The 24335-nt window shown below is 48.3% G+C and overlaps 1 protein-coding gene across 1 annotated transcript in view; it reads right to left on the bottom strand.

Moving 5' to 3' along the window:
- Positions 1-1244: 1244 nt before the first annotated feature.
- Positions 1245-24335, bottom strand: part of LYST (lysosomal trafficking regulator) — a gene marked incomplete at both ends in the record, with an annotated part of 99554 nt that continues 76463 nt past the window's right edge. The window contains 13 exons of the mRNA XM_080717262.1: positions 1245-1383; positions 2584-2655; positions 3060-3216; positions 6240-6337; positions 6615-6754; positions 7651-7749; positions 10220-10356; positions 11988-12177; positions 13065-13295; positions 15091-15308; positions 17073-17213; positions 20911-21067; positions 22991-23057. Coding sequence (XP_080573388.1) covers positions 1245-1383; positions 2584-2655; positions 3060-3216; positions 6240-6337; positions 6615-6754; positions 7651-7749; positions 10220-10356; positions 11988-12177; positions 13065-13295; positions 15091-15308; positions 17073-17213; positions 20911-21067; positions 22991-23057 — 1846 coding nt within the window. The remainder of the gene's footprint in view (positions 1384-2583; positions 2656-3059; positions 3217-6239; positions 6338-6614; positions 6755-7650; positions 7750-10219; positions 10357-11987; positions 12178-13064; positions 13296-15090; positions 15309-17072; positions 17214-20910; positions 21068-22990; positions 23058-24335) is intronic.

The raw sequence follows: 24335 nt of genomic DNA, 5'->3' as shown, positions 1-24335 counted from the left end.
TCTGTGCCCAGCTCGACAGCAGAGACTCTGGAATTGTGTTTAATAGTTTTAAGCAGAATGTTTTAGAAAGTCTGGAAGTTATAAAAGTAGTTCTGTAAACATTATATCAATTAAAGTTCCATAACAAATGTGCAACTTATTCTTAGGCAGGAATACTATGCGTTTCTGCTCCACGGCAGCGTATTTCTGAGCCTATCTGCGGTGTTTCAAAGCCACTAATGTGGTACCCCGAGAAGAGCCACAGCTTCACCGCACGGCACAGAGGGCTCTTCTGATTTCGCTCCTGGGTTTCGCTCGGAGCCCTTCTGTGCCAGGTGTCTGTCACAGGTTAGCAGGCACAGAGCGAAAGTGCCTCCTCGAGAGACTGTCTGCCTTTTGTTTAGAACACAGCGACTGTCTCCTTTTCTTTCTTGGTTCTGTTTTGAAGAAGAAAATCTGTCCTGCAAATTAGCCCCCTCACGTCATCTCAGCGGCCCTGAGCCCTGCACGCTCACTTCTTGCACGGCGGGCCTGACTGCTGTGCACTGGGTAAGGATTCCGCGCTCTGCGGCCGGCTCGGCTGAGAGGCTAGCGATTCAGCCACGGCGTTCAATGTCTAGCGGTACAGATTTCCAGAAAAGATTTCATAAAGAAACAGAATGTGTCTGAAATCAAAGATGTCTGTATTCTTATTTGTGGCTTTGAAAAAAAAAAGTCTGGCTGTCCTTTGAGCTAAGAAGGCAACTGGCAGCCCAGCTCAGGTGGGGAGGCCTTCGTAGTTCTTGCTGGGTATGTAAATGCTCGCGGAGGCACCTGCTGCCATCCTGCTTCCCAGAGACAGCAGTACTGAGCCCAGGAGGCTTCTCTTATGTTCTTTTTTTTTTAATGGGGGAGGCAGAGGAAAGGGATGCCTCAAGGTAGAAAACTTTTAGAATATAATTGTTAGAGTATATTATATAAGTAATTAGCAAGCCAATGGAGATGCTACTGGCCAATCTGAGTAACTGGGAGAAGAGGAGACCCTGGCCCTCTCTTGGGAACGCCTTTGTGGGAAGGCTCTTTAAGAAAGTGGTTTGAATCGACGCAGGCTCCCTGGCGGTGGCCGGCGCCTCGCGCCTCTCCTCCGGGGCCTCCTCAGAGGCCTGGGGAGTCTGCGTGCGGCCTGTGCTATCGGTGGTCTGTGCAGTCGCCCGCTTCCTCGGGCTTGGGGTCCTGACCTGACGCGACCACCCCAGCACTGGGGCCCGCAGAGGGCCACGCTCCCCTCACCCTGCCGCGTAGCTGCTGAGGAAGGAGTAGAACATGGGCTGCTTGACGCGCTGCTGGTCCTTCCGACACCAGGCGATCACCGTCCCGTCGCTGTTGGCTGTGTACAGGTGGTGGCCATCACAAGAAAACGTAAGGCTGTGGAGACAAACCCACATGTTTCTGAGGTCTGTGTGAGCACGCCTGTAATGCCAGTACCAGGGAGGCTGAGGCAGGAGGATGGCAAGTCCAAGGCCAGGCCCAGCAACTTCAAAAATAAACAATAAAAAGGGCTGGTTGGGGTGTAGCTGAGACACAGAATGTCCCTGGTTCAGTTCCCAGTACCAAAAATAAAATAAAATAAAATAAAAAGGTCTCAGCCTATTTTTCCTTCCATAGAAGTCAGAAGGTGAGGTCTCCGTCCGGCAGAGACATGGATGGAGCTCCTGCCTGCAGTGCCGCAGCTCGGCTCCTCAGTCGCTGCTGACAAGTCTGTGAGGCCTGGCCTGGGGACGCAGCGCTCAGGACAGCCTGTCCTTTCTTGGCATATGGTCGATTATGCTTCATTATCTAATCAACAAATATGTGGGCGTAGGGAACTTTTAAAACCATAACAATCCCGTGTTTTCTCTTTAAAATTGAGATGATAATTATTTTTAAAGATAAAGGGGAAAAGGTTAAAAAAAACCCCCTAACATTAATACATAATTTAGCCGGGCGTGGTGGCGCACATTTGTAATCCCAGCATTCGGGAGGTGGAGACCAGAGGATCGCGGTTCGCGGACAGCCTCAGCTACTTAGCGAGGCCCGTCACAAATCAGTGAGACCCTGTTTCAAAAAATAATAAAACTAAAAAAATAGGGCTGGGGTTTAGGTCAGAGGTACAGTGCCCCTGAGTTCCATCCCCGGTACAGCAAAATAAATAAATAATTTAGGTTCATTATACTTGAAATTTAATATAATTAAAATGAACTTAATAAAGTAGAATTGGAATCATTTCACTTTCAAGTGAGTTGTAAGCGTCAAGTGTGTTACCTCGCAGAGGGCGACTGGCTGTTAAACCCTGTCAAGCCTGTGCGGGCGGCCGTCAATCTGCACGATAGCCTGTACGCCCCAGGAAGCGGAGGACAGTTCCTCTGCGTCCAGAGGCCTCCAGGGCGCTCTGCTGAGCACGCTTTCCCATTACTCTGAGCCTCGGCTCAGCGTCGACACTGCGGGTGTGTGGCGTGTCTCTGGGCGGCGAAGCCTTCCTGATGCCTTGAACAGGGCTCGAGGTCTGTGTACCTCAGTATCCCTCAGTATCTCTCTAACAGAGACACAACCCCGAGTTACAGCATGCAGGGAAAGGGGTGCGCTTACCTGACGATAGGCTTATTTGATTTGGGAAATGTGATTTCTCTCACAGGTTTTAGGTCCCATGTGCTCCACAGCCTAGAGGGAAAAAGTAATTATCCACTAATGCAAATGGAAACTAGCCTCCCGAGGAAACCTAGCGCCCGCGCATCTGCTGAAAGGTGTCTCGAGGAGTACAGCGCGAGGCAGTGTCACCTCTGGGAAGTCTGCAGAGGGTGGGTGTGGGAATAAAGAATAAATCTGTATACTTTCATTGTGTAACGCTTGTAATTAACACAAAATCTCAAACCTACAATAAAGCTATCTGTTAATAAACAAGACAGGTACAACCAAAGAGCCTATATTCAAAGGTAATTTTAATTTCTAAATAGTAAGTATTAATATGCCTAGTTACTATTAAAATGAATTTCTAAAACCACAGTCGTTCTATGAACTAAAAAAAAAAAAAAAAAAAAAAAGCAGGCACACTCCGGACCTCTCACCTCACGACCCCGTTCTCCAGCCCCCCCGCGATGACGTTGATGGAGACGCCCTCGGGCTGGTTGGAGAAGGCCACGGAGCAAATGATCTCCCTGCAGTGCACGTGGCCCACCAGGTCACCGTTCACGGTCCAGAGTCTGAGGTCACTGCCTCCGCCAGCTGAAACAGCAAAGCGCCCGCAGGTCACGGACCGCGGGCGTCCCAGAGCCCAGCACCTCGGCCCAGGGCGTCCGAGCGCCGGGCCGGCGTGCTGAGTGGAGAGGTTCCCAGGCAAGCCGGGCCGAGGACTGGCCCAGCACACCTTCATCGAGAGACCGTGCCCAGTGGGGAGGTGAAACTCACCCTGCAGCGCAGCAGGGAAGCTCACCAGGAGCTGTGTGATCGTGCTGTTTCAGCACATCAACTGGAGAACCACCTCACCCACATCGCAGAATATCGTTACCTTCACACGGCCACTCTGACTGAGCATCGGGCCACTGGGGTCTCCGCCTTGTCCAAAGGCATGTGTGCTATCCAGTGAGCGAGGGTTTGAAAGCACTGAAAGAGCCGGGCGTGGTAGTGCACACCTGTAATCCCGGTACTTGGGAGGCTGAGGCAGAAGCATCACAGGTCCGGGGCCTGCCTGGATGACTCACTGAGGCCCGGTTTCGGGCTGAGGGCGTAGTTAAGTGGTAACGGCTCCCTCAGTTTATCACCAGTGCCATACGAACAGGACAGAACGCAAACCCGGAGAGAGTCTATTAAAATATTCTTGTAATTTAATTTCAAATCTTATAATTAGGAAAACCACATCCCATAATAAGAATTGAGGAATGATCAGGAGGACTGAAACTGCCAAGGTAACTATTAAGATTTCACACACAGGCATGCATGCACACACACACTACATATCCATTTGTATGTCTTTTTTTTTTGTTTTTGGTGGTACTGGGGATGGAACCCTTCTACCTCTGAGCTATACTCCCAAACCTATTTTTTATATTTTATAGGAGTCCATTCTGTATCACTAAACATGTTTGGCCTCTCTTTTAGAAAGTAATTTTTAAACTTTATGGCCTCTATACCAAGTACTCTTTATGATTTCCTTTATATATGTATTGAGACACCTTTAAAATGTTGAGAAGGTCCAGGCGTGGTGGCACGTGCCTGTGATCCCAGTACTTGAGAGGATGAGACAGGAGGATCACAGGTCTGCAGGCAACCTCAGCAAGTAGTGAGACTCTCATCCTCCTAGAGAGATCCTGTTTCCAAATTAGGAAAAAATCGGGCTGGGGGTGTAACTTGAAGGTAGAACCCTTCTGGGTTCAATCCTCAGTACCTCCCCCCCACAAAAAGAAAATTGAGAAGGCTTTTTGTTCAAACTGAAAAGAAGTTCTGCCCATCACCCGGTTACACCATGGCTATCCAGCAGCCCAAGCACCTTACTAGTGATCTGGCCATTGAGGCAAGAGTAATTTTGTTTCGAGCTCCCGGAAGACTGGCTGGTGCAATATCACAGACATAAATCATGCTGGCAGCAGGGATGTAATTAACTCTGCGATGCCAGCCCCGCAGGGTCAGTCCTAGCTCTCAAGCACTGCTAACCCAGGAGGTGGAGAACGGCACAGACGCAATCCCTCCGGACGCGACACAGTAGAAGCCACCACTGTACACATCAGGGAGGAACAGCTGGCAACCCACCCTCACCCGCGCGCGTGCTCCTGCGCCAACGGTCTCCGTGAGCCCTCCCTCAGTGGTGGTCACTGGGAAATGAGGATGTTTTCCTGACACGAGTTCACGACTGCGGCTAAAAGCACTTTCACCTCTGAGACTGTCAAGCACGACTGAAGACACTGTGGTTTTCCTTTTTTCTTTTTGTTTTTCTTTTTTCTGTGTTATTTTTTCTGTAGTTACTCTGAGCTACACCTGCAGCCCTATTTTTTTTATCCCCCACCCTTCTTATTTTGGTGGTTCTGGGGATGGAACCCTTCTGCCTCCGGGCTACACTCCCAGACCTATTTTATATTTTTATTTTGGATACAGGGTCTCTTAAGCCAGCGAGGCTGGCTTCGAATCTGCGCGATCCTCCTGTCTCCGCCTCTCAAGCACGGGGATTACAAGCGTGCGCCACCACGCCTCGGCTCTTTAACCTTATTTTGAAATAGAGTCTCACTAAGTAACAGAGCTGAGGTTGGCTGTGAACCTGCGATCCTCCTGTCTCAGCTTCCCAAGTACTGGTATTACAAGCATGAGCCACTACGCCTGGCTGACATTGTTTTTCTTGAATGCAAGAGTGGATGAATGTATTGGAACAACAATGGCAACAACAACAAAACCCCTTAAGAGATGTCTGTGGTATAACAGAAAATAAGCATTTGGCCTTGTCCCTGGCACAGAGCTCTCAGACCTCTGAAACTCACGGTCCTTGGTTATAGTCGTGAGGCGACTGATGAGGGTAAAAAGCTTCAGGCATAGAGGGTCAGAACTGCAGATGCTGGCCCCCGCAGGGGAGGGGGATGAAGGCTGCTCAGTCACCAACGTCTGTGTCAGAAGACTCCCTCAAACCCCTGGCTGGCAGGGTCTGGAGCCTCTGGGCTGCAGAGCACACCGCTGGCCAGAGGGTGCACTGCTGCGCCCCAGCCCAGAGCCCGAGTCCCTGAGGATGAGGGCTTCCAGAGCTGGCACGGCCAGATGAAGATGCTCTTGGCTCAGGCAGGAGGAACGTGCACGGAAGGCCATTGTTTAGGACGTGCTCCTGCACCAGGCCCCAAGAGGCCCGAGCGAATCAGAATGCAGAGTGTGGTGCTGGGCGCCACAGACCACAGTGGGCCAGACACAGGCCAGTCTCCCCAAACCAGGGCTCCCAGCAACCTGTAAAGGGCCGGGTCACCCTGGGCGCCTCTCAGGACGACCCCTCTGCCTTTCAGCCTCTCTGCCTCCACAGTTCAGTGGAGCGCCTTTCTATACCCCTAGATGGGTGCTGCCCGATTCATGGATTCCTAACAAAAACCCATGTATCTTCAAACTCAACTTATTGAAAATTCATTTTCTAATAGGAGGAAAGTAACAAAGTTAATAGTTAAAAATTAGAAGCAAAAAAGGACAGAAAAACAAAAACCAAGAAAAGTCAGATAACTACATAACAATAACTTCCGTGCGCTCAGAGGCAACTTTACATCTGCCTTGGTCTGGGGTGAGCTCACCTGAATCGCACACAGTAGCGATGTCGCCCGAGGTTTCACTGGCAGAGACGGCCGTGACGGGGCTTTTGTGTCCTGTCAGACTTTGTACGTAGCACAGCCTGCAAAAGAGGAGATGTGAGTTTGCACGTGGGCATCGACTGGGATCCATTCCTGATCTGAACAGCTCTCCTCAGCAGACGTACTGTTACTCTTAAGGCACACATGACTTCCTTTCTGATCTTCTGACTTCAACATGATTTACACACGTGACCAGTGACCTGCAAATGTGCCTCATGCTTTAACTGTTAATGTGTTGAAATTACCTTAGTCCTGTCTACACAGTAAGAACTGTACTACCAACGCCGCCTCGCGGAGGGGGGCAAGGGGGACTCTCACCTGTTCAAGTCCCATATGATGCAGGTCCCGTCTCTGCTCACACTTATCATTATACTGTACGGTTTGCAAACAAACAAGCTGGTGACCTCTTCTGTGTGCCCGTAGAGATGCATCTGAGTTTCCATTTCTATCTCCAGAGGCTGAAATTAAAGGATAAGATAAAAGGACCATATAAGAAATCCTGGCATACAGGTAAAAAAGTTGCGATGGCTACAGAGCCCAGAGAAGGCTCTAGATCAGACGGTCCCCACCGTAACCAGAGAAGCTCTAGATCAGACGGTCCCCACCGTAACCAGAGAAGGCTCTAGATCAGACGGTCCCCATCGTAACCAGAGAAGGCTCTAGATCAGACGGTCCCCACCGTAACCAGAGAAGCTCTAGATCAGACGGTCCCCATCGTAACCAGAGAAGGCTCTAGATCAGACGGTCCCCACCGTAACCAGAGAAGGCTCTAGATCAGACGGTCCCCACCGTAACCTGCCACTTGTCGCTGTCCCTCAGACAGCTGACCACGTGGGGAGTGGGAAGTTAGAAGCGGCACCGCAACATGTGTCTTCTTTTCTCCACTGGGTGGTTTTGTGATTTAATGCCTAGATCTTGGAAGTTTAGTGGATGGCTTAAAAAAAAACTTCCATTAATAAAAATTAAGACAGGCTACTTAGATTTTGTTGCCATTCAGTTTGCCAGAGAGTATGGGCGTACTGAGCATGAGGGCTCTAAGCTTTCAAATCTGACCGTCTCATGGTAGAAGCTTCCTGAGCATTCAGGTGGACACTGAGGATACAGGCAAGCGTTTGGATGCCACGTAGCCCCATCAGACCCCAAAATGCCATTGGTCTTTGAAACCCCAAAGACCTCATAAGTATTTTCATCAAGTTTCATGATCCTAACAAACCAAAACTTGAGTCATACGTGACCGTTCAGATTTTAGGAGCCCGAGTGGGGAAGAGAAGCGGGTCCAGGTGTTTAGGTTGGTCTTATACGGAACCAAGGAAGCTCGTGTGCACACCTTGCTGGCCCAAGGCCCAGGACGTACCGTGCTGCTGGTGAATCTGTTTGTGTAGGCCGTGATGACGCCACACTTGCTCCCGGTAAAGAGCTGGCAACTGTCAGGCACCCAGGCACAACTCGTCACCTTTGAGAAGCACAGATCAGATTAGCGTGTGTGTGTGTGTGTGTGTGTGTGTGTGTGTGTGTGTGTGGTGCTGGGGATTGAACCCAGGGGCATTCTACCTCTAAGCTACACCCCCAGCCCTATTTTACTTTATTTTTTACTTTGAAACAGGGTCTCACTAGGTTGCTTCGTGTCTCATTACTTGCTGAGGTTGTTCCTGAACAAGAGATCGCCCTGTCTCAGCCTCTCTAGTACTGGAATTATAGGCATGTGCCACCACATCTGGCAGATTAGCATGTTTTAAAGTCACGAGAAATGCTTCTACTTTTTTTTTTTGAGAAGTCTAAAAAATACATGACCCCTAAATTTCAGTTAATAGTTGAAATGATTAGAATGGTGCCAGATAAAGGAATAGCATTTTCCATAGCTTCAGACCAAATGCATGAGATGTTTCCAACCAATCTACAGTGTATAATCTTCCTTTTTTTTTTTTTTTGGTGGTACTGGGGTTCCTGGAAGCCCTTCTACCTCCGGGCTACACTCCCAGATCTATTTTTATATTTTTGAAACAGGGTCTCTTACGCCAGCGCGGCTGGCCTCGAACCTGCGGGATCCTCCTGTCTCCGCCTCCCAGGCACGGGGATTACAAGCGTGCGCCACCACGCCCGGCTCAATAATCTTACTTTTTTGTGTGTTGTACTGGGGACTGAACCCAGGGGCATTCTACCTCTGAGCTCTACCCCTAGCCTGATTTTTTATTCTTTATTTTGAAGCAGGGTTTCACTTAGTTGAAGAGGGTCTCACAAGTAGCTGAGGCTGCCTTGAACTTGTGACCCTCCTTTCTCAGCCTCCCAAGTACTGAGATTGCAGCTGTGCGCCACTCTCGGCTCCTCAGCCCTACTTTACTTGTTATTTTGAAACAGGGTCTTGCTAAGTTGCTGAGGCTGTTCTCAAACTTGTGACCCTATCTCAGCCTCCCAAGTACGGTGCTCCTGTCCTCTTCCACACCAAGTCCATCTAATCGTTAAGTCACAGCAGCAAGTCTCGAGCAGCCGGGATGCCCAGCAGGAAGGGCAGGAAGGTGCGGAAGGCGTGGCCTCTCGCTCAGCTGGTGCTGATGAGGCCCCTACTAGTTCTCCTTCCCTCTCCATTGGAAGTCAGGGTGCTGTAAATCCAGATTGCCCATTACAGCAGTGCTCATAAACTGTTTATGTTCCTGTTAGATACATTGAACGCCCCCGTGCCCGTTTCCCTCCCCCCAAATTCATGATGGTTCCCGAAAGGCGGCAGTGAAGGACAGTGTGTCTGTAACGTGTCTGTGTTCTCATTTGTCTTATGGACTCACCCAGTTCAGTTATACTGCCGGCTGTGCTACGATCTATGGTTACAACCTGTGTGTGTTTAGACAGCTACTTCTGTCTGTACAGAAATGCTCTGGTTAATGTGGGCTGATATATTGCAAACTGAAAAGACTGAAGTTTCCAGTTGGGCTGCTTTTCACTGCCCCTCCTTCTTAATTCTGTTAGTTTACTGGTTAGTGACTGCCCTCCTTGCGCTCACCGCCACAACCTCCCCCAAAGTAACGGACCCCGTCCTACAGAGCTCAGTGTGCCGTCTAGGCAGCAGGTGCACACGGGCAGTGGAAGTCAAGGAATGGCGCGAGCTTCCCAGGGATGGGCAGACGGGCAAGAAGGCTGTGCACCGGCCAGAGAGCCCGGGCAGCTCCCTGCATGAGAGCTTTACAGTCTGCAAGTCCCACGAATCTTAGAAACATTTCCACATAGCCAGGCGGGATGGCGCACGCTTGTAATCTCCGCACTTGGGAGGCCGAGACAGGAGGATCGCGCAGGTTTGAAGCTAGCCTCAGCTGGCTTAGGAGACCCTGTTTCCAAATAAAATATAAAATAGGACTGGGAGTGTAGCCCGGAGGTAGAAGGCCCCTAGATTCCATCCCCAGTACCACCAAAAAAAAAAAAAAAAAAAAAAAGGAAAAAAAAAAAGAAAAAAAAAAAAAAAAGAAACATGTCCACAGCAGCGTTCTGGGGAGCAGTGGGAGTTCTAGTACCCCAGCTCTAAAGAGGAGAGAAACCCCAGTTTGGAAGGACTGAGTAACTTGCCCAAGACCACATGATTAGAAACCGCAAAGCCAGGCGCCCGGCACGGTCACATGGCTTGAGGCCCAGAGTTCTGCGCTACCCGGTCCACACAGCGAGAACCAGGTGGCACTCTGACCCAGGGACACAGGCAAGTGGGCACGGGAGAGGACGGTGAGGCTCTGCCCAGCGTGTCCTGGCCGGTGCCCAGCGTGAGCACAACGGCTCCCTCCACTGGGAGGTGGAGGGCCCTCAGCAGAGCGGTGGTGGCTGGGCATCGGGGGCCACAGAGCTGGCTCTGCAGGACCTGGGCTAGGTGCCCGTTCACAACTAGCTGCACCATTGGCGTCTCCTGCGGAGCCCGTGCCTCGCGGCCGCGGGGACACAGAGCGGCGTACCTGGTGCTGCTGCGAACCCTGTATGAAGTTCACCGGCGGCTCGTTCTGCTGGCTCTTCAGCCGCAGGATGTTGTCGGCGTAGCCCCAGCTCAGGATGGCCGACCACTGGATGTCAGTGCTGGTCATGCTTCTCACGCCTGGGGGAGGAGGAGGAGAGCATCTACCCACCACTGCTCACAGCGCCAGCGCTGAGCATCATGTCCCGTGATGGAACACTCTGAGCGAGTTTCTGTCCACCATTAGGATTCTACTGGTGGAATTATAACTCTTTTCACCTGTGTGTTTTGCTGTAAGATTTACTGACTCAGAATTAAAATTTCAGTAAAAAATTTTTTAGGAAAGACGATGATAGTCGGTTGTGTGTACTTAATTGGCCTTCTGAGACACATTCCTGTAGAAATCATAGGAACTAAACGCTGTGTAAGTCACTCTCTGGCTGCTTAGTCTGGGCGGTCACTGTGGACAACTTTCCACACTGGAAGGCCCGTGTGGAGAAGAAGCGCCCCCCTGCGGGTGTGGGTGTGGGGCTCTGGCCTTGCTGGGAGGCCAGCGTTCTAGGGGCTCTCTTCTGCTCCATTTTAATGGCACGCGGCCCCTGACTCCTCTCTCAGTGCGCCCACACTCCAGGCCTTGCTGTGCCAAGGGCCTAAGTGCTGAAAATGTGATCCCCACCCGAGAAGCCTGGGAACCGGCTGAAGGAGTCTGCAGGAGGAGAATGAACTGTGCTCCTCCTGGTACCCAGCGAGACCCCTCCCACGCAGACAAATGGGTCAGGCAGGCATTCCCTGAGCGAATCAACAGCGCCGAGACGTAGCTCACAGGCACTGTCGTGAGGATAAGAGCTAAGCGCAGGCCGCGGCTTCATGAGGAAGCGGGCCGTGCTCCCCACATGACCTGCTGGAGGAAGGAGCTGCCGGCTGCCTCTGCAGACCCTCAGATCTACTCGGACCCCAGCTGAGACTGCGCAGGGAACCAAGCTCCTCATCCTCCTTCTGCCTCCTTTCAGAAAAAGAAACTTAAGCCAACAGAACGCTGGGCCTCGAACCTCCCAGTGTGAGGTGTGGAGGGAGGCAGGGCTTCCGTGGGACCCCAGCGGGCTCTGTGGAAAAGGGCACTTCTGCAGCCCAGGCACTTCCAAGGTATTGTCCTAGCCAGGCATGGTGGTTCACACCTGTAATCTCAGAACTTGGGAGGCTGAAGTAGGAGGCTCACAGGTTCAAGGACAGCCTCAGCAACTTAGTGAGCCCTCAGCAACTTAGTAAAGCTCTGTTTTACTAAGTTAAGCTCTGTTTCAAACTAAAAAATATATTAGGGCTGGGGGTATATCTCGGAGGTAGCACACCCCTCCTTTCATTTTAAAAGGAATTATACTTAATTCTTATTTTTTTCATGTAATGCTTTTTTTTAGTACTAGGGTGGAATCCAGGGGCATTCTACCCCTGAGCTACACCCTAGGCCTTTAATTTTTTTGAAATTTTGAAACAAGGTCTTGCTAATTTGTTGAGAGTCTCCCTACATTGCCGAGGCTGGCCTCAAACCTATGTTCCTCCTGCCTTTACCTCCCAAGTACTGGAATTACAGGCGGTGCCATTGTGCCCAGCTATGTCTATGTTTGAATTCCTACTTTGCATCAAGTCACCACAAATTTGAGCTGAGTTTTCCACAAAGGACTGAGAGAGCTTAGCGGTCACGCAAAGAGCAGCACGGATGCGCTCGAGGCCGGCGGCGCTCGGCAAGTGTCCCCAGGAAGGGCCCAGCATCACCTCACCTTGCTCCTTGCTGTAGGTCATCAGGAGGCAGAAGTTCCGGGACAGACCACAGATGGCTCTGGTGGGCAGGGCCTGGAGAGACCCGAACCTCTCCCCGTAGGGCTGGCTGAAGCAGACCACAGGCACCGGGGCACTCGGGGAGCCCACGTACTCGCCCCACTTCAGGCCTTTGATCCACGACAAAGGGCTCTGAAACCAAGGGGGGAGTCTGGCTTTTCACAAGATGTAGAATTATTTCTAATCTAAATTCTAAGCAAAAGCAACCTGATTATCAAATCAAGCCCTGGAGGGCGAGGCTTGCTGTGCACACTTGGACTTCCCCGTGCTTAGCATGCCGCTCTGTTCTAGACATTTATAAGTTTAGCTCGTTATTTTACTTTCAACTTTTTAGAGGAAATGCTACATAAATGTAATAAAAACAACGTACTAAGCAAATCTCAGTAACTTCCACACACAAAAAGCCCACAATAATTTTCGGTGCACTTTGCTATGTCATTTTCCAAATGAATAAGGTCTTGAGGCAGAAATGAGGCCGCCTGGGCCGGCTTCCTGCTTCTGGAGGCAATACTTTTCCTAATGACATCTGGGGAGGCTGAGGAACTTGTGGAGATCCCCGAGGTGTGAACCACGGCAGCCTCACCTCCGTCAAGGGCTTGGGTGCCGTGAGGCCCAGGGGATTGAACCCGAGGGAGAGAGCCGGGAGGGAGGCCCTGTGCGCCCCTGGCAAGAGCTGCACCCGCAGGCCACACCCAGCCCTGGCCAGCCTGCCCGGGAGGACAGGGCCAGCGATGAGGACACACCTGCTCTCTCACCCCCAAGGGCCCTTCCTCTTGTTTGCAGGATCCCACTACGGCAGGCCCAGCGGCTTGCCCTGGTCATACTCCCCTCTGCTCCCTGGGGAGGTGGCTGCCCAGTGCCGTGACTCTTCTGCACTCTCCCTAGGGCATTTAAACACAGAGCCTGCCCCGCACCTGCTGGGACCACACTCTTCGTCTCTGTGTCCCCAGGGCCGGGGCGGGGGTCTGGCTCCCCTGGTAGGAGTCCAGTCAAGTTTTGCTTAATCCCAAGTGACATACCGGGTATGTAATTTCTTTGACTTGTTCTCGGGTCTCCCTGAAAGCAAACTGCACCAAGAGCCCCACAGCAGCGGGAAGCTCTCCTTCCAGGCTGAGCTTGGCGCCAGGCCTGCTGGTGTGCGCTGAGTGAAACAGCTGGCGAGGGGTCTGCCCGTAGGTTTTGATCATGGTTTCCAGGGCTCGTCTCTGCACTGGGTCTTCAACTGCAGCGACATCCATTCCAAAGTATGTCTGCGGGGAGAAAGAACGAAAGAACCCAGGCTGGAGCACCGGCATGACTGGCGTAATCCCCAGGAAAACAGCAGTTGGTTTACTCTTAAGACAATGGTTCACTCTTCTGTATTTCAAATGCAAATGATTTTAAATGGGTTGGTCAGGTTAGTACCAGGAACAGCCTCACTGAGAGCAGAGTCAAAATCAATGCTCCTGGAGGACAAAGGCAGCCTGTCTTGTCTGACTGGTGCTAATTATGTATGTTCATGACATATTCTCAAGTTAAGGCCGGAGAATATTACAGAACACTTCATATATGTAATAAAAACTGCAAGTGAGTTGTGCCAGTGAAAACGCCAAGCTCTGTGCAGGGTGGTGTCTCGCCGCGCCTCGGCCCTATCTCTGCAGCCGGCAGCCGGCCCAGCTCCTGGCAGCTCCTCAGCCTCAGCCACTTTCACTTACACAGCTAGATATAACATTTCAGCGAGTGTCAAGATAAAACTTCCGTGGAAATAGCCTCAGGAATATTAATTTAATAGCAAACAAAACCTAACTCGATATGCAACCACAGAACACTGTTCCATAAACTAGCCGTGCTGCGGACAGTGAGCACTCGCTACAAATCATGTAAAGGGCATCTAACGACTTGCGTATGTTTAAGACCATACTGTTCAGGGGAAGAAAAGGCTCCTAAGCAGCATCACTATTACTCATTACCAGAATGGTGTACATGTACACAAAACCACCTGGAAGGCGGGTTTTGATGTTTATCTCCAGATCGTGACGTCAAAGCTCACTTTTAAATTCTTTCCTCTTGCTGGCCTGCATTTCATGCATTTTTCTAACAGGACACATGTACCGTTACTGCAATGAGGAAAAACGATGCCATTTTCAACCAGGATATCTATGTAGGAGAGTATGCAGAAAAGTGAACGGGGCCGGCCGACTGCTGTGCATGGAGAGACCTGCATGTGTGCGGCTCTAGGCTGGGTCGGGGCCCTACATTTCCCAGCCTCCCCACCTTCGCTTGGAGACGGGCGTGGAATGCTGCGCCCCATCTCCACAAACAGCATGGTTTATGCTGAGCACCTGCTTTCCTTCTGGGGGTCCAGACATGCAGCATGTGCGCAGCAGATGGGCCTCTGAGAGCAGCCCAAGACCTGGGCGCTGAGTCCCAGGGCCTCCCCGGCAGACGGCGCCGCACACGTGTCGTCATAACCTGTTGCGGGAGGACGAGCGCCCACGGTGCTTCCCGAGAGGAGACTGGCGCGAGCTCCTGCCTGGCTCCCTACTGCCCGCTCCTCCTCTCTTCACTGACTTTGCATCCTGTATCCGGACCTGCACCACGGACCCTCAAGTACATCCAGAAAATCATCCAACCTGGGGTGCTCTTAGGGAAGCCCTAAGACAGAGAGTGTATGAGATACTTGTAAAAGAAAAACGACAGGCTACTGTAGTTGCCAATTCTTTTTGATAGCCTGGGTAAAAAAGTACCCTAGCAGGTATACCGTAAAATAATCCAGTTCTAACTGGGCGTGGTGGCGCATGCTTGTAATCCCCGCGCTGGGGAGGCTGAAACAGGAGGATCGCACAGGTTCGAAGCCAGCCTCAGCTACTGAGTGAGGCTCTCAGAAATTTAGTGAGACCCTGTTTCCAAATAAAGTATAAAATAGGTCTGGGAGTATAGCCCGGAGGTAGAAAAGCCCCTGAGTTCTACCCTCAACACCACACACACACACACACACACACACACACACACAAAAAAAAATCCAGTTCTACCTTATCTATGTGCCGATTATCTTAAGCCACTTACGGCAGGATGGAAAACATTGACGGCTTGGACGGAGGCCTTCCCCTTCTGCTTGTACCCGAACACCAAGTCGATCCAGTGACAGATGTTCTGGGACACGTGGTCGGACTCGAGAGCCTGCCGGTGGATGAGGATGAAAAGACGAGGGTCGTTCCGAGCCCACGGGGGCAGGTTGACGTGATTGACCCGCTCACCGTTCTGACGCACGCCAAAATCAAACCCTTAAGAAAAAAATGAACGTGAGCGCAATCCCCAAAGCATGCTTCCTCTGGCCCACGGAGCAGGCTGCGGAGGTCTGCAAAGCAGGCGATGTGCTACAGCAGCCAGGAGGGCCCCACGAGGACTCGCCCGCTTCCGACCTACTGACAGGGCCCGCGGACCCTGCTGCCCCAGTTAAATGTGAGACCTTTCAACTTTATCCTCGTACCACTTTTACTGTGCCGGGCGCGGTGGGCACGCTTGTAATCCCCGCGCTTGGGGGGCTGAGTCAGGACGACTGCGCAGGTTTGAAGCCAGCCTCAGCCACTCGTACCACTTTTAAACACAGCAGAAAATCACTGCCCATGAATTTCCAAATTCCCACTAATCAAATCTTCAAATGCAAGAAGTGCTTAAATATCTGATTAACCACACCTGACTAAATCAAACTAAGGCTTCATATGTGTACTCCTGCGTTATTGGTAGTAATATTTTATTAAACTGTTTATATTTAGTAAATGTTAGTATTCTATAGCTTAAAGAATCCAACTAACACAAAGCATATAATTCTAGAATGGTCTATTAATTTTATGATAAATGTACAGTTTTTAAAATTTAACTTCTGCCGGGCGTGGTGGCGCACGCTCATAATCCCCGCGCTTGGGAGGCCGAGACAGGAGGATCGCACTGGTTCGGAGCCAGCCTCGCTGGCTTAAGAGACCCTGTTTCCACATAAAAAAGTTAAAAAATAGGTCTGGGAGTGTATCTCGGAGGTAGAAGGGCTTCCAGGAACAACAACAACAAAAAAAATTTAAACTTCTACCATACATTGCTGTCTGAACAAACTAACAGCAACATGTCCAACAGCAGGTCCTCTGCCACATCAACGAGCCAGCAGGTATTTGACTGCCTTGCTCATCTGCTAGCGCCAGAAATCTTAGAAGTGTTAATTTTAAAAAGTTGTCCTAAAAGAATAGAATGCTGGGGTTATGTGCTATGTGGCCACAGGAGCAGGAGCCTGCGGGTGTCGACCTGAGTCCCACACTCCACTCAGAGGCAGGCTCCCAAACGCAGCTGCTGATGCTTGACGGGTCTGCTTTCAGATGGGCAACGCCAGGAGGCACCTCCAGCATCACTGGCAGTGTGGCTTTATTAATATTTCTCCAAATAACCTCAGAGAAGTCAGTTGGTAGAGAATAAAATCCTCAAGAAATTTTTCCAACACTAACTTTCCTAAAGATAGAATTCTTAAATTTCATATATTTTTAGGGGTCACATGAAAATATGAAATTACAGAGTGACCTCAAGGTAGCCCTTAGAGGGCTCACAGATCTTCTGTCAAAGAGCAGGTGAGGTTGGCCAAGACCTCTGGGCACTGGCATCACAGAAGGCTCCATCTTTACTCTTCTGGTTAGTAGATAATTTTACTTAGAATGCTTTATTTCTAGTTCTGACTTTCTCATAAAATCACAGAAGTTTTGGTTATTTTATACTTTACTTTCAGTAAATTCACGACTCATTTAAAAATGACTATACCTGTTATGATCAGAAAAGAATAATTTCTGTAATAAAATTAAAATAAACAATAGTTAAGTCTACTAAATATATTAAGTCTTATAAATATTTAAAGTCTTCAAGCTTACTTAGAAATAAAATCATACATTTAAAGAAATTATTTTATCTTATTTGGGAACCCAAATTTTAGGACTAAGCTATTTTAATTTGGGAAAATCTGAACGTCATCCGAAACCTTTAGAAACCTAACTGGACACGATTTGCAGCTATACCTTCACGGTTCACCAGGAACTCGGGGAGATAGAAGAACTCCGGGATCAGCTCTTTCACGTCTGTCATGGATTCAAAGGACGAGAGGCGCCACGTCGTGTGTGTGGAGTGGAAGGTCCGGTCTGGGATGTCGAAGCTTTGATCTGCAAAGAGGTGCCCAGGATACAGTTAAGACACAGAGGCGTGATGCCGCCTGATGCCTATGACAAGTGTTGCTGCTTCAGAAACATTAATGTTCATTTTGCTTGTCTGAGGTTTAAAATAAACTATTTGTAGTCTTGAAAATAAATATTTTAAAAAAGTCTGAGGCCCTATTACATTATTTTCCTCTCGCCGTGCTTTCACTACAAATGTGTATATATATACATATATATATATATATATGTATATATATAACTAGAGGGGTTTGTATAATTTACCTGTTTATTACTATCTTCTACCCAAGTAGAAAGAAAGTTCTACAAAAGTGGGAGGAGCACCCAATCCAGAGCAGACACACAATGATGGTTTGTTAAGTGGATAAATAATAAAGAAGGAAAACTAAAATCCAAGCAGGCAATAGTTCTTTCCCATCAAAAAGCAGCATTATTCCTTCATTTCTCTCTCTCTCTCTCTCTCTCTCTCTCTCTCTCTCTCTCTCTCTCTCTCTCTCTCTCTCTTTCCTGGGGTGGGAGACATCGCTTTTTAGATATTCTAACTCTGAGCTACAGCACTGAGTAAAATTTCCTACGATGAATGAGTATGGATTATTACTAATCAAGAATCCGGCATAAATTATTACTAGTCCATAATTAGGTTTTGTCCTGTAACGATCAGCCTTCCCAGCCACGGGCCGGCCTGGAATATGAACTGCTTCCCGAAGGCCGGTCTCTGACAGCAGCAGCGGCGTAGACTCCTCTTAGGAACGGAGTCCTACTGCTAAACACTGCGACAACAGCAAGATGAAATGACTTACTACAGTTTTTTTTTTTTTTAAGATTTTGGCCGGGGAAGATGGCGACCGAGAAAAGCGGGGCTTAAGAGTCCCGCTAACAACCAATCTCCATTACCACAAAAAGAGCGCCTTTCATAGCCAGAAAACACCATCACCAGAAAAACAAAAAACCCACCAGGCTCCAGAGAGAAAGCGGACTGAGAACAGAGCTCAGGGCCACAGAGGAGACACACGCACCCGAGGACGCGGCAGCAGCGCCATACTGCCGGCGGCAGCGGCGAACTCAGCGGACGGCTACAGCAAGCCGAAGTGAGCCGATGCGGAACAGCCAGGCGGGATCTTTCGGCGCAGACAGCATTTAAAGCTCCCAGTGGCTGAGCTCAGCACACGCTGCAGGGATTCAGAGTGGAAATCAAAACCAGAGAAGAAAAAATACGCCAGCCTCATGGCCGAGGGCGTGGCAGGGGTGCCATATTGCCACCGGCGGCGGCAGCAGCAGTGAATTCACTCAGTCCAGTACAGCTACATCTACGTACTCAAGAACAGTGAGTCAAATTGCGGGCCACAGAGGAGAAATCCCAGCATTGTGCCTCCTGGGACTTGACCCAGTGAGGGAGTGGTGGTGGCAGAGATATCACACCATAGGAGAACGTGCAACCTGGCACCCCCCATAGTTTAAAGCAGCCTCTATCGACTCCCTGGGTCGGAGACTCTGTGATACAACCCAGTAAAGGAGTAGTAGGGTCTGAGATAATACAGACTCGAGATCCAGAGCACCTTAAGTGAAGCCATAGTGACCCAAGGGAAGAACCCAGAGAAGGCACAAACCTCCGAAATCATGGGAAAGAGGAATAACACTGGGGCAATGAATGCCCACAACCCCACAACATCAGAACCTGATAAAACAGAAAATCAGAGATTTCTAGAAGATCAAATCAGGAAAATAACTGTAGAAATAATAGAGGTGCTTCGAAAAGAACTCAGAGAGAGCCAAAAAGAGATAAAGGATGCAATTAACGAAGTAAAGGCCTCAATTCAAAGCACAAACAACCGATTAGACCACATGGAGAACAGAATCTCGCTCTTAGAAGATGAGCAATCCAAAAATGAATGCATAGTTTCTAATCTAGAAAAAGATATCCAACAGCAGGAATCTGACATTGAAGAAATATGGGCCCATCTTAAGAGAGCTAACCTAAGAATAATTGGAATAGAGGAGGGAAAAGAAAGTGATACCAAAGGGATCAACAATCTCTTCAAGGAAGTAATAGCAGAAAATTTTCCAAATATAGAGCAAGAGGTTGATACACAGATCCAGGAAACTTATAGAACTCCCTTTAGACAGGATCGGAGAAGAGGATCCCCACGCCATATAATTGTCAAGATGACCAATGTGGAAGCCAAGCAGAGAATCTTAAAGGCAACAAAAACAAAGGGCCAAGTGACATTCAGAGGCAAACCAATTAGAATCACTCCAGACTTCCCAAACCAAGTCATGAGAGCCAGAAGGGCTTGGAGTAACATATTCCAAACTCTGAAAGAAAACAACTTCCAGCCAAAAATTTCCTATCCAGCAAAACTTTCTATCAAATTAGATGGAGAAATAAGAAGCTTCCATGACAAACAGAAACTGAAGGAATTTATGTCTTCAAAACCAGCGCTAGAGAAAATACTCAAAGAGATTAACTACAAAGAAGAAATAGGTAACACTCACCAGAACCAGAGAAACAAGAGTTTCCATCCAACAGACAACTAAGATTGGTTATCTGTGGAGATTCATTATTTATGTTAGTCTTTTACCTATCTCTAAATTGTATTGTTTGCCTTTATTGTTGTTAATTTTTAGGATTTCTAGTTGGAATATTAATATACCTTCAGATATAGCATATGGAAATATTTTATCCAATTCTATTAGTAACTTTTAACTCTGTTTACATTGTCTTTGGATATACAATATTTTCTTTTATTTTTTAGGGAGTTTGTATATTCTTCTGTTGCCTGTGCCATTGAAATCATACCCAAGAAATCACTGCCAATTTCAATGTTGTGAGGTTTTATGACCCAGATTTTCTCCTAAAAGTTTATAGTCTTAAGATTTATATTTAGGTCTTTTATCTAGTTTGAGTTAATACTTGTATGTGGGATTAGGTAAGGGTCCAATTTTATTCTTTTCCATGTAATTATTATTTTTCAACAATATTTAGTTAAAAGATTATTATTTCCACCACCAAATCTTCGTGGAAACCTTGTCAAAAATAACTTGACAATATAGGGAAGAAGTTAGCTCTAGGCTTGTATTTAACTCCAATGGTCTATATATCTGCCTTTAGAACAGTACTACACTGTTTCAATTATTGTAGCTTTATATGGTTTGAAATCAGAAAATATACATCTTCTAGCTTTGTTTTTGCTTCGAGATTGTTTTGGGTATCTAGAGTCCATACTCCATATCAGGATAGATTTTTTTCTGAAAAATAAATATATGATAGTTTCACCTAAAAAAAAGAAAAAAATATTCTCTGGTAAGAAAGAAAGCAAAAAGAAATATTGAAATGTTATCTTTAAGTCATCAAAAGCTTGGTATCAGACAAATGAAACTTATGTGAGATTATCATTTTTAATTTTGGATAAATTGCTATAATACTAGATGTCAACCACTAAGCCAAGCATGGGAGGGAGGGATGGGGAGAGAATGGGGTGGGGATCGGGTGGGGGCTGACTGGGCGATGAGTGCATGTATGTCTACAAAAGTTTGTATCCCACTATGATGTATGAATACAGTGCACCAATAAAATAAAATTAAAAAAAAAAAAAGATTTTGGCCAACGAATAAACAGAGTTCTTCTTCCTGAGGTTCCAATGGGCTCAGGAAGTCACAGCAGGACTGTGCGGCTGGGCCGCCCTACCTTGGTAGGCGAGGAACATCCTGGTGAAGGGCGGCACCCTGACCAGGAAGTGCAGCACGGTGCCGCTGTTGGAGTAGTGGGAGCCGTAGTGGTAGGGCTGCACGGGCGGCATGGGGTCGTCCTCCCGGGCTCCTTTGCGGTACTCTTCCTCCAAGTACTGCAGGTGACAAAACCAGAGAGGCCTCGTGATTGGTGGCCTGCCGTCCACTCCCGTCCAGAGCCTTGGCCACCCCGAGCGTCCGGCGGCCTTCTCTGAACCCTGCTGCGGCCCGGCTGCGAGAGAACCCCACTCCTGATGGCGAAGCTGATGGAGCACTCAACAAGGAGCCTCTCCATCACCAGACACGGCTGCATCTTAAGAGCGTTTCAGGACAGTGCTGTGTTACTCAGAGAAGTGCTTCGCTGGAGGTGAAGATGCAACGTAAATGGAGACGTTTTGCGTGCTCTGTATGAATACACATCTTACGGCTGTTTTTGCGATGTGGAGACACAGGAATAAAAATGCTCGGCCACCTTTCACCGCCGCTCTATCCCGTCACGGAGGACTATCCCGTCACGGAGGAGGAAGCCCAAGCAAGCGCTCCCTGGCCGCGGTGCTCAGCTGCCCTCACTTCTGTCCTGGACGCTCGGTGCAGAGCCAGCAGAGTGGATCCGAGGTCCTTCCCAACTCCCACACACCGCCCCGCTTTCAACTGTCCAACAGCCCATGACAGTCACAGGTGCTCAGACAGACGTCCTGCAACTGTGACGTAAGCGGCGTGTGGACAGATCCATCAAGACAGGCGGGCTGCGGCAGTCGCAGCCTGGAGGGGAGGGATGGGGTGGCTGCTAGCAGCCGGGCTTCTTTCGAGGGTGATGAAAAGGGCCTACGGTTGGCTGTAGTGAAAGCTGAGAGAGCCGCTGAATGTATACACCTTAAGAGGGCAAACTGTGTGGTGTGCAGCTGTATCTCAAGAGAGTGTTGTTGCAAAAAGAAAAGAGAAAGGGATAAGTCCAGTAAAGAAGAAAGCCTTTGCACAATGGGACACATTCTGTTTTATTTTTGTTGAAAAATTTAACCCACATTTGTATCACTTTCTTTTTTTTTTTTTTGGTACTAGGTATTAAACTTGGAGGCTCTACCTCTGAGCTACACCCACCAGCACTATTTTTTATTCTTTATTTCTTTATTTTTTTTTATTTTGGTGGTACTGGGGTTCCTGGAAGCCCTTCTACCTCCGGGCTACACTCCCAGACCTATTTTATTTTTGGAAACAGGGTCTCTTAAGCCAGCGTGGCTGGCTTCAAACCTGCGCGATCCTCCTGTCTCCGCCTCCCAAGCGCAGGGATTACAAGCGTGCGCCACCATGCCCGGCTTTATTCTTTATTTTGAAACAGGATCTCACTAAGTTGTGGAGGGCCTCACTAAGTAGCTGAGGCTGTCCGCGAACCTACAATCCATCTGTCTCAGCATCCCAAGTACTGGGATTACAAGCTTGTGCCACTATCCCCTGCTCATTTTTCTTTTTAAAATTTAAAATCTGGTAAATTTTTGTTTAAGTAAACCAATGCATAATTTTCTGACTGTGACTAACAAGGGGTTATGGCAATATAATCAATATATTGATATGGTTACACATATAATGCTAAGGGATATTAATAACAGGTCACTGAAAAATCTGTCGTTTTTATAATAAATGTAATTATATGTTTTAATAAACAATGGATTATTTTTTAATTTATGACCAAATAAGTGTATTTTTTAAAATCCTCTGACAGCTTTTTCAGAAAATTAAGACAGAAATTGATATCTAATTTTATATAATGATTTCTCGTTGTCTGCCGAAAAGTCCAGGGAAATGAGAGACACAGACTGACACCAGGCTTCCTGGTGCTTTCCACAGCCTGTGTTCTTACCCGGCTTTCTAGACACAGGAGGACCGAAGGCCGACCCCACCTACATCTCAGTCCAGGCCCTGTGCCTGTCTGTGCTGCCAGCGGGGAGACGGGGCGGCTCGATACTATCGATTTAAACTGGGTAAAGCACAAGTCCCTCAAACAAAACGTCATCTATCAAAGCATGAGGAGAATCTCCAGCTACCTTGTACGTGTCCACGTAACGGTCTTCCTTTTCTTTGTACTGCACGGCTATCGGCTTACAGAGATTCCTGCAAAGGAAGGGGGTGGAGACACGTGAAGCTACAGAGATGGCGCCAGGTCCGGCAGCTGCGTCTGCGCGTCAGTCAGTGGCCGACAGAATGCGAGGGATGGAACCCAGGGCACTCTACCTCTGAGCGACACACCCAGCCCTGCTTTTTATTCCTTATTTTGAAACACAGTCTCACTGAGCTGCAAAGGGCCTAAGTAGCTGAGGTCGTCCTTGAACCCAGATCCTCCTGTCTCAGCCTCCCAAGTGCTAAGATTACAAGCGTGCGCCCCCACGTCCAGCCTGGCATGTCATTCAAATCTGTAAACAACTTTTTGGGGGTACAAATTATATTCATTGGTGTCGCTGAAAAATCAGAAACTACAATGGAACAAACAATAAGTGAAAAGGCAGTTGCGATACAATTACTCGCTGGGAGAATGTTTTGGTTTGTGTCTGTCGAGATGTTTCTTTCCTGCTCTGTGCATGTGTATTTTCTTAAAAAAACTGAACATCTTTCCAGGAAGAATATATACCTAGAGTATTATCTTAATGGCTGCAACACGTAACAACTTACTCAAGCCCAGGGTTGGGTATTTAGGCTGTTTCTAAAGTTCAGCGAGCATCGTCACACCCGGGGCAGCACCAGGCTGGACGGCTCTGGCTCTGCCCTCACGACTCTGCTGGTGGCCGCCGGAGGTGGAGTACGCATCCTTCAGCATTTTCTAAGAAAAATTCCCAGAAGCTATATTGCTAAAACGAGTTTGCAAATTTAAGAGTTCTTTGGCTATTCACTGTCAAGCAGCCAGAAAGACCATGTCTATTTATAACAGCAGTGCAGAAAATGTTGAGATGTCTACCAGCAATGTGTAAAAATGACTAAACCTGAAACAGGCTGCTTGGGCATGGCCTAAATCAAGCCTACTTTTACTTTTACTTTTCTTTTTTTGGGGGGGGTAGTTAATCAAAACAGGCTAATAGACCATGTGGAATATTTAAATTTTTCTTTAAATAAAATAATTTCAAGCTAAGTTAATAAATATTCATTCATCATTTGAGGCTATTTGGTTACTCTAAAATATAGTTCATTTAGGAAAGGCAAAACAATGCTGAATTATTTTCCTTTAATTCTCAGATTCCAAAGTAAGCAACTGGTGCTCCAGATGCCTCCAGTGGACCAATGAGTTGGTTCTGCTCTGTCTGTCTGTCTGCCGTTAAAAAGTACAGGTTGAGCATTCCTGATATGAAGTTCAAGAACCTGACGTTGAAAACATTTAAAGTGTTAGACTTCCAGACTTTT

The sequence above is a fragment of the Muscardinus avellanarius genome, assembly GCF_963383645.1.
Source record: "Muscardinus avellanarius genome assembly, chromosome: 20".
NCBI classification, from domain to species: Eukaryota; Metazoa; Chordata; class Mammalia; order Rodentia; family Gliridae; genus Muscardinus; species Muscardinus avellanarius.
The sequence above is the reverse complement of the archived record's forward strand: the minus strand, read 5'-3'. Positions and strand labels throughout refer to the sequence as shown.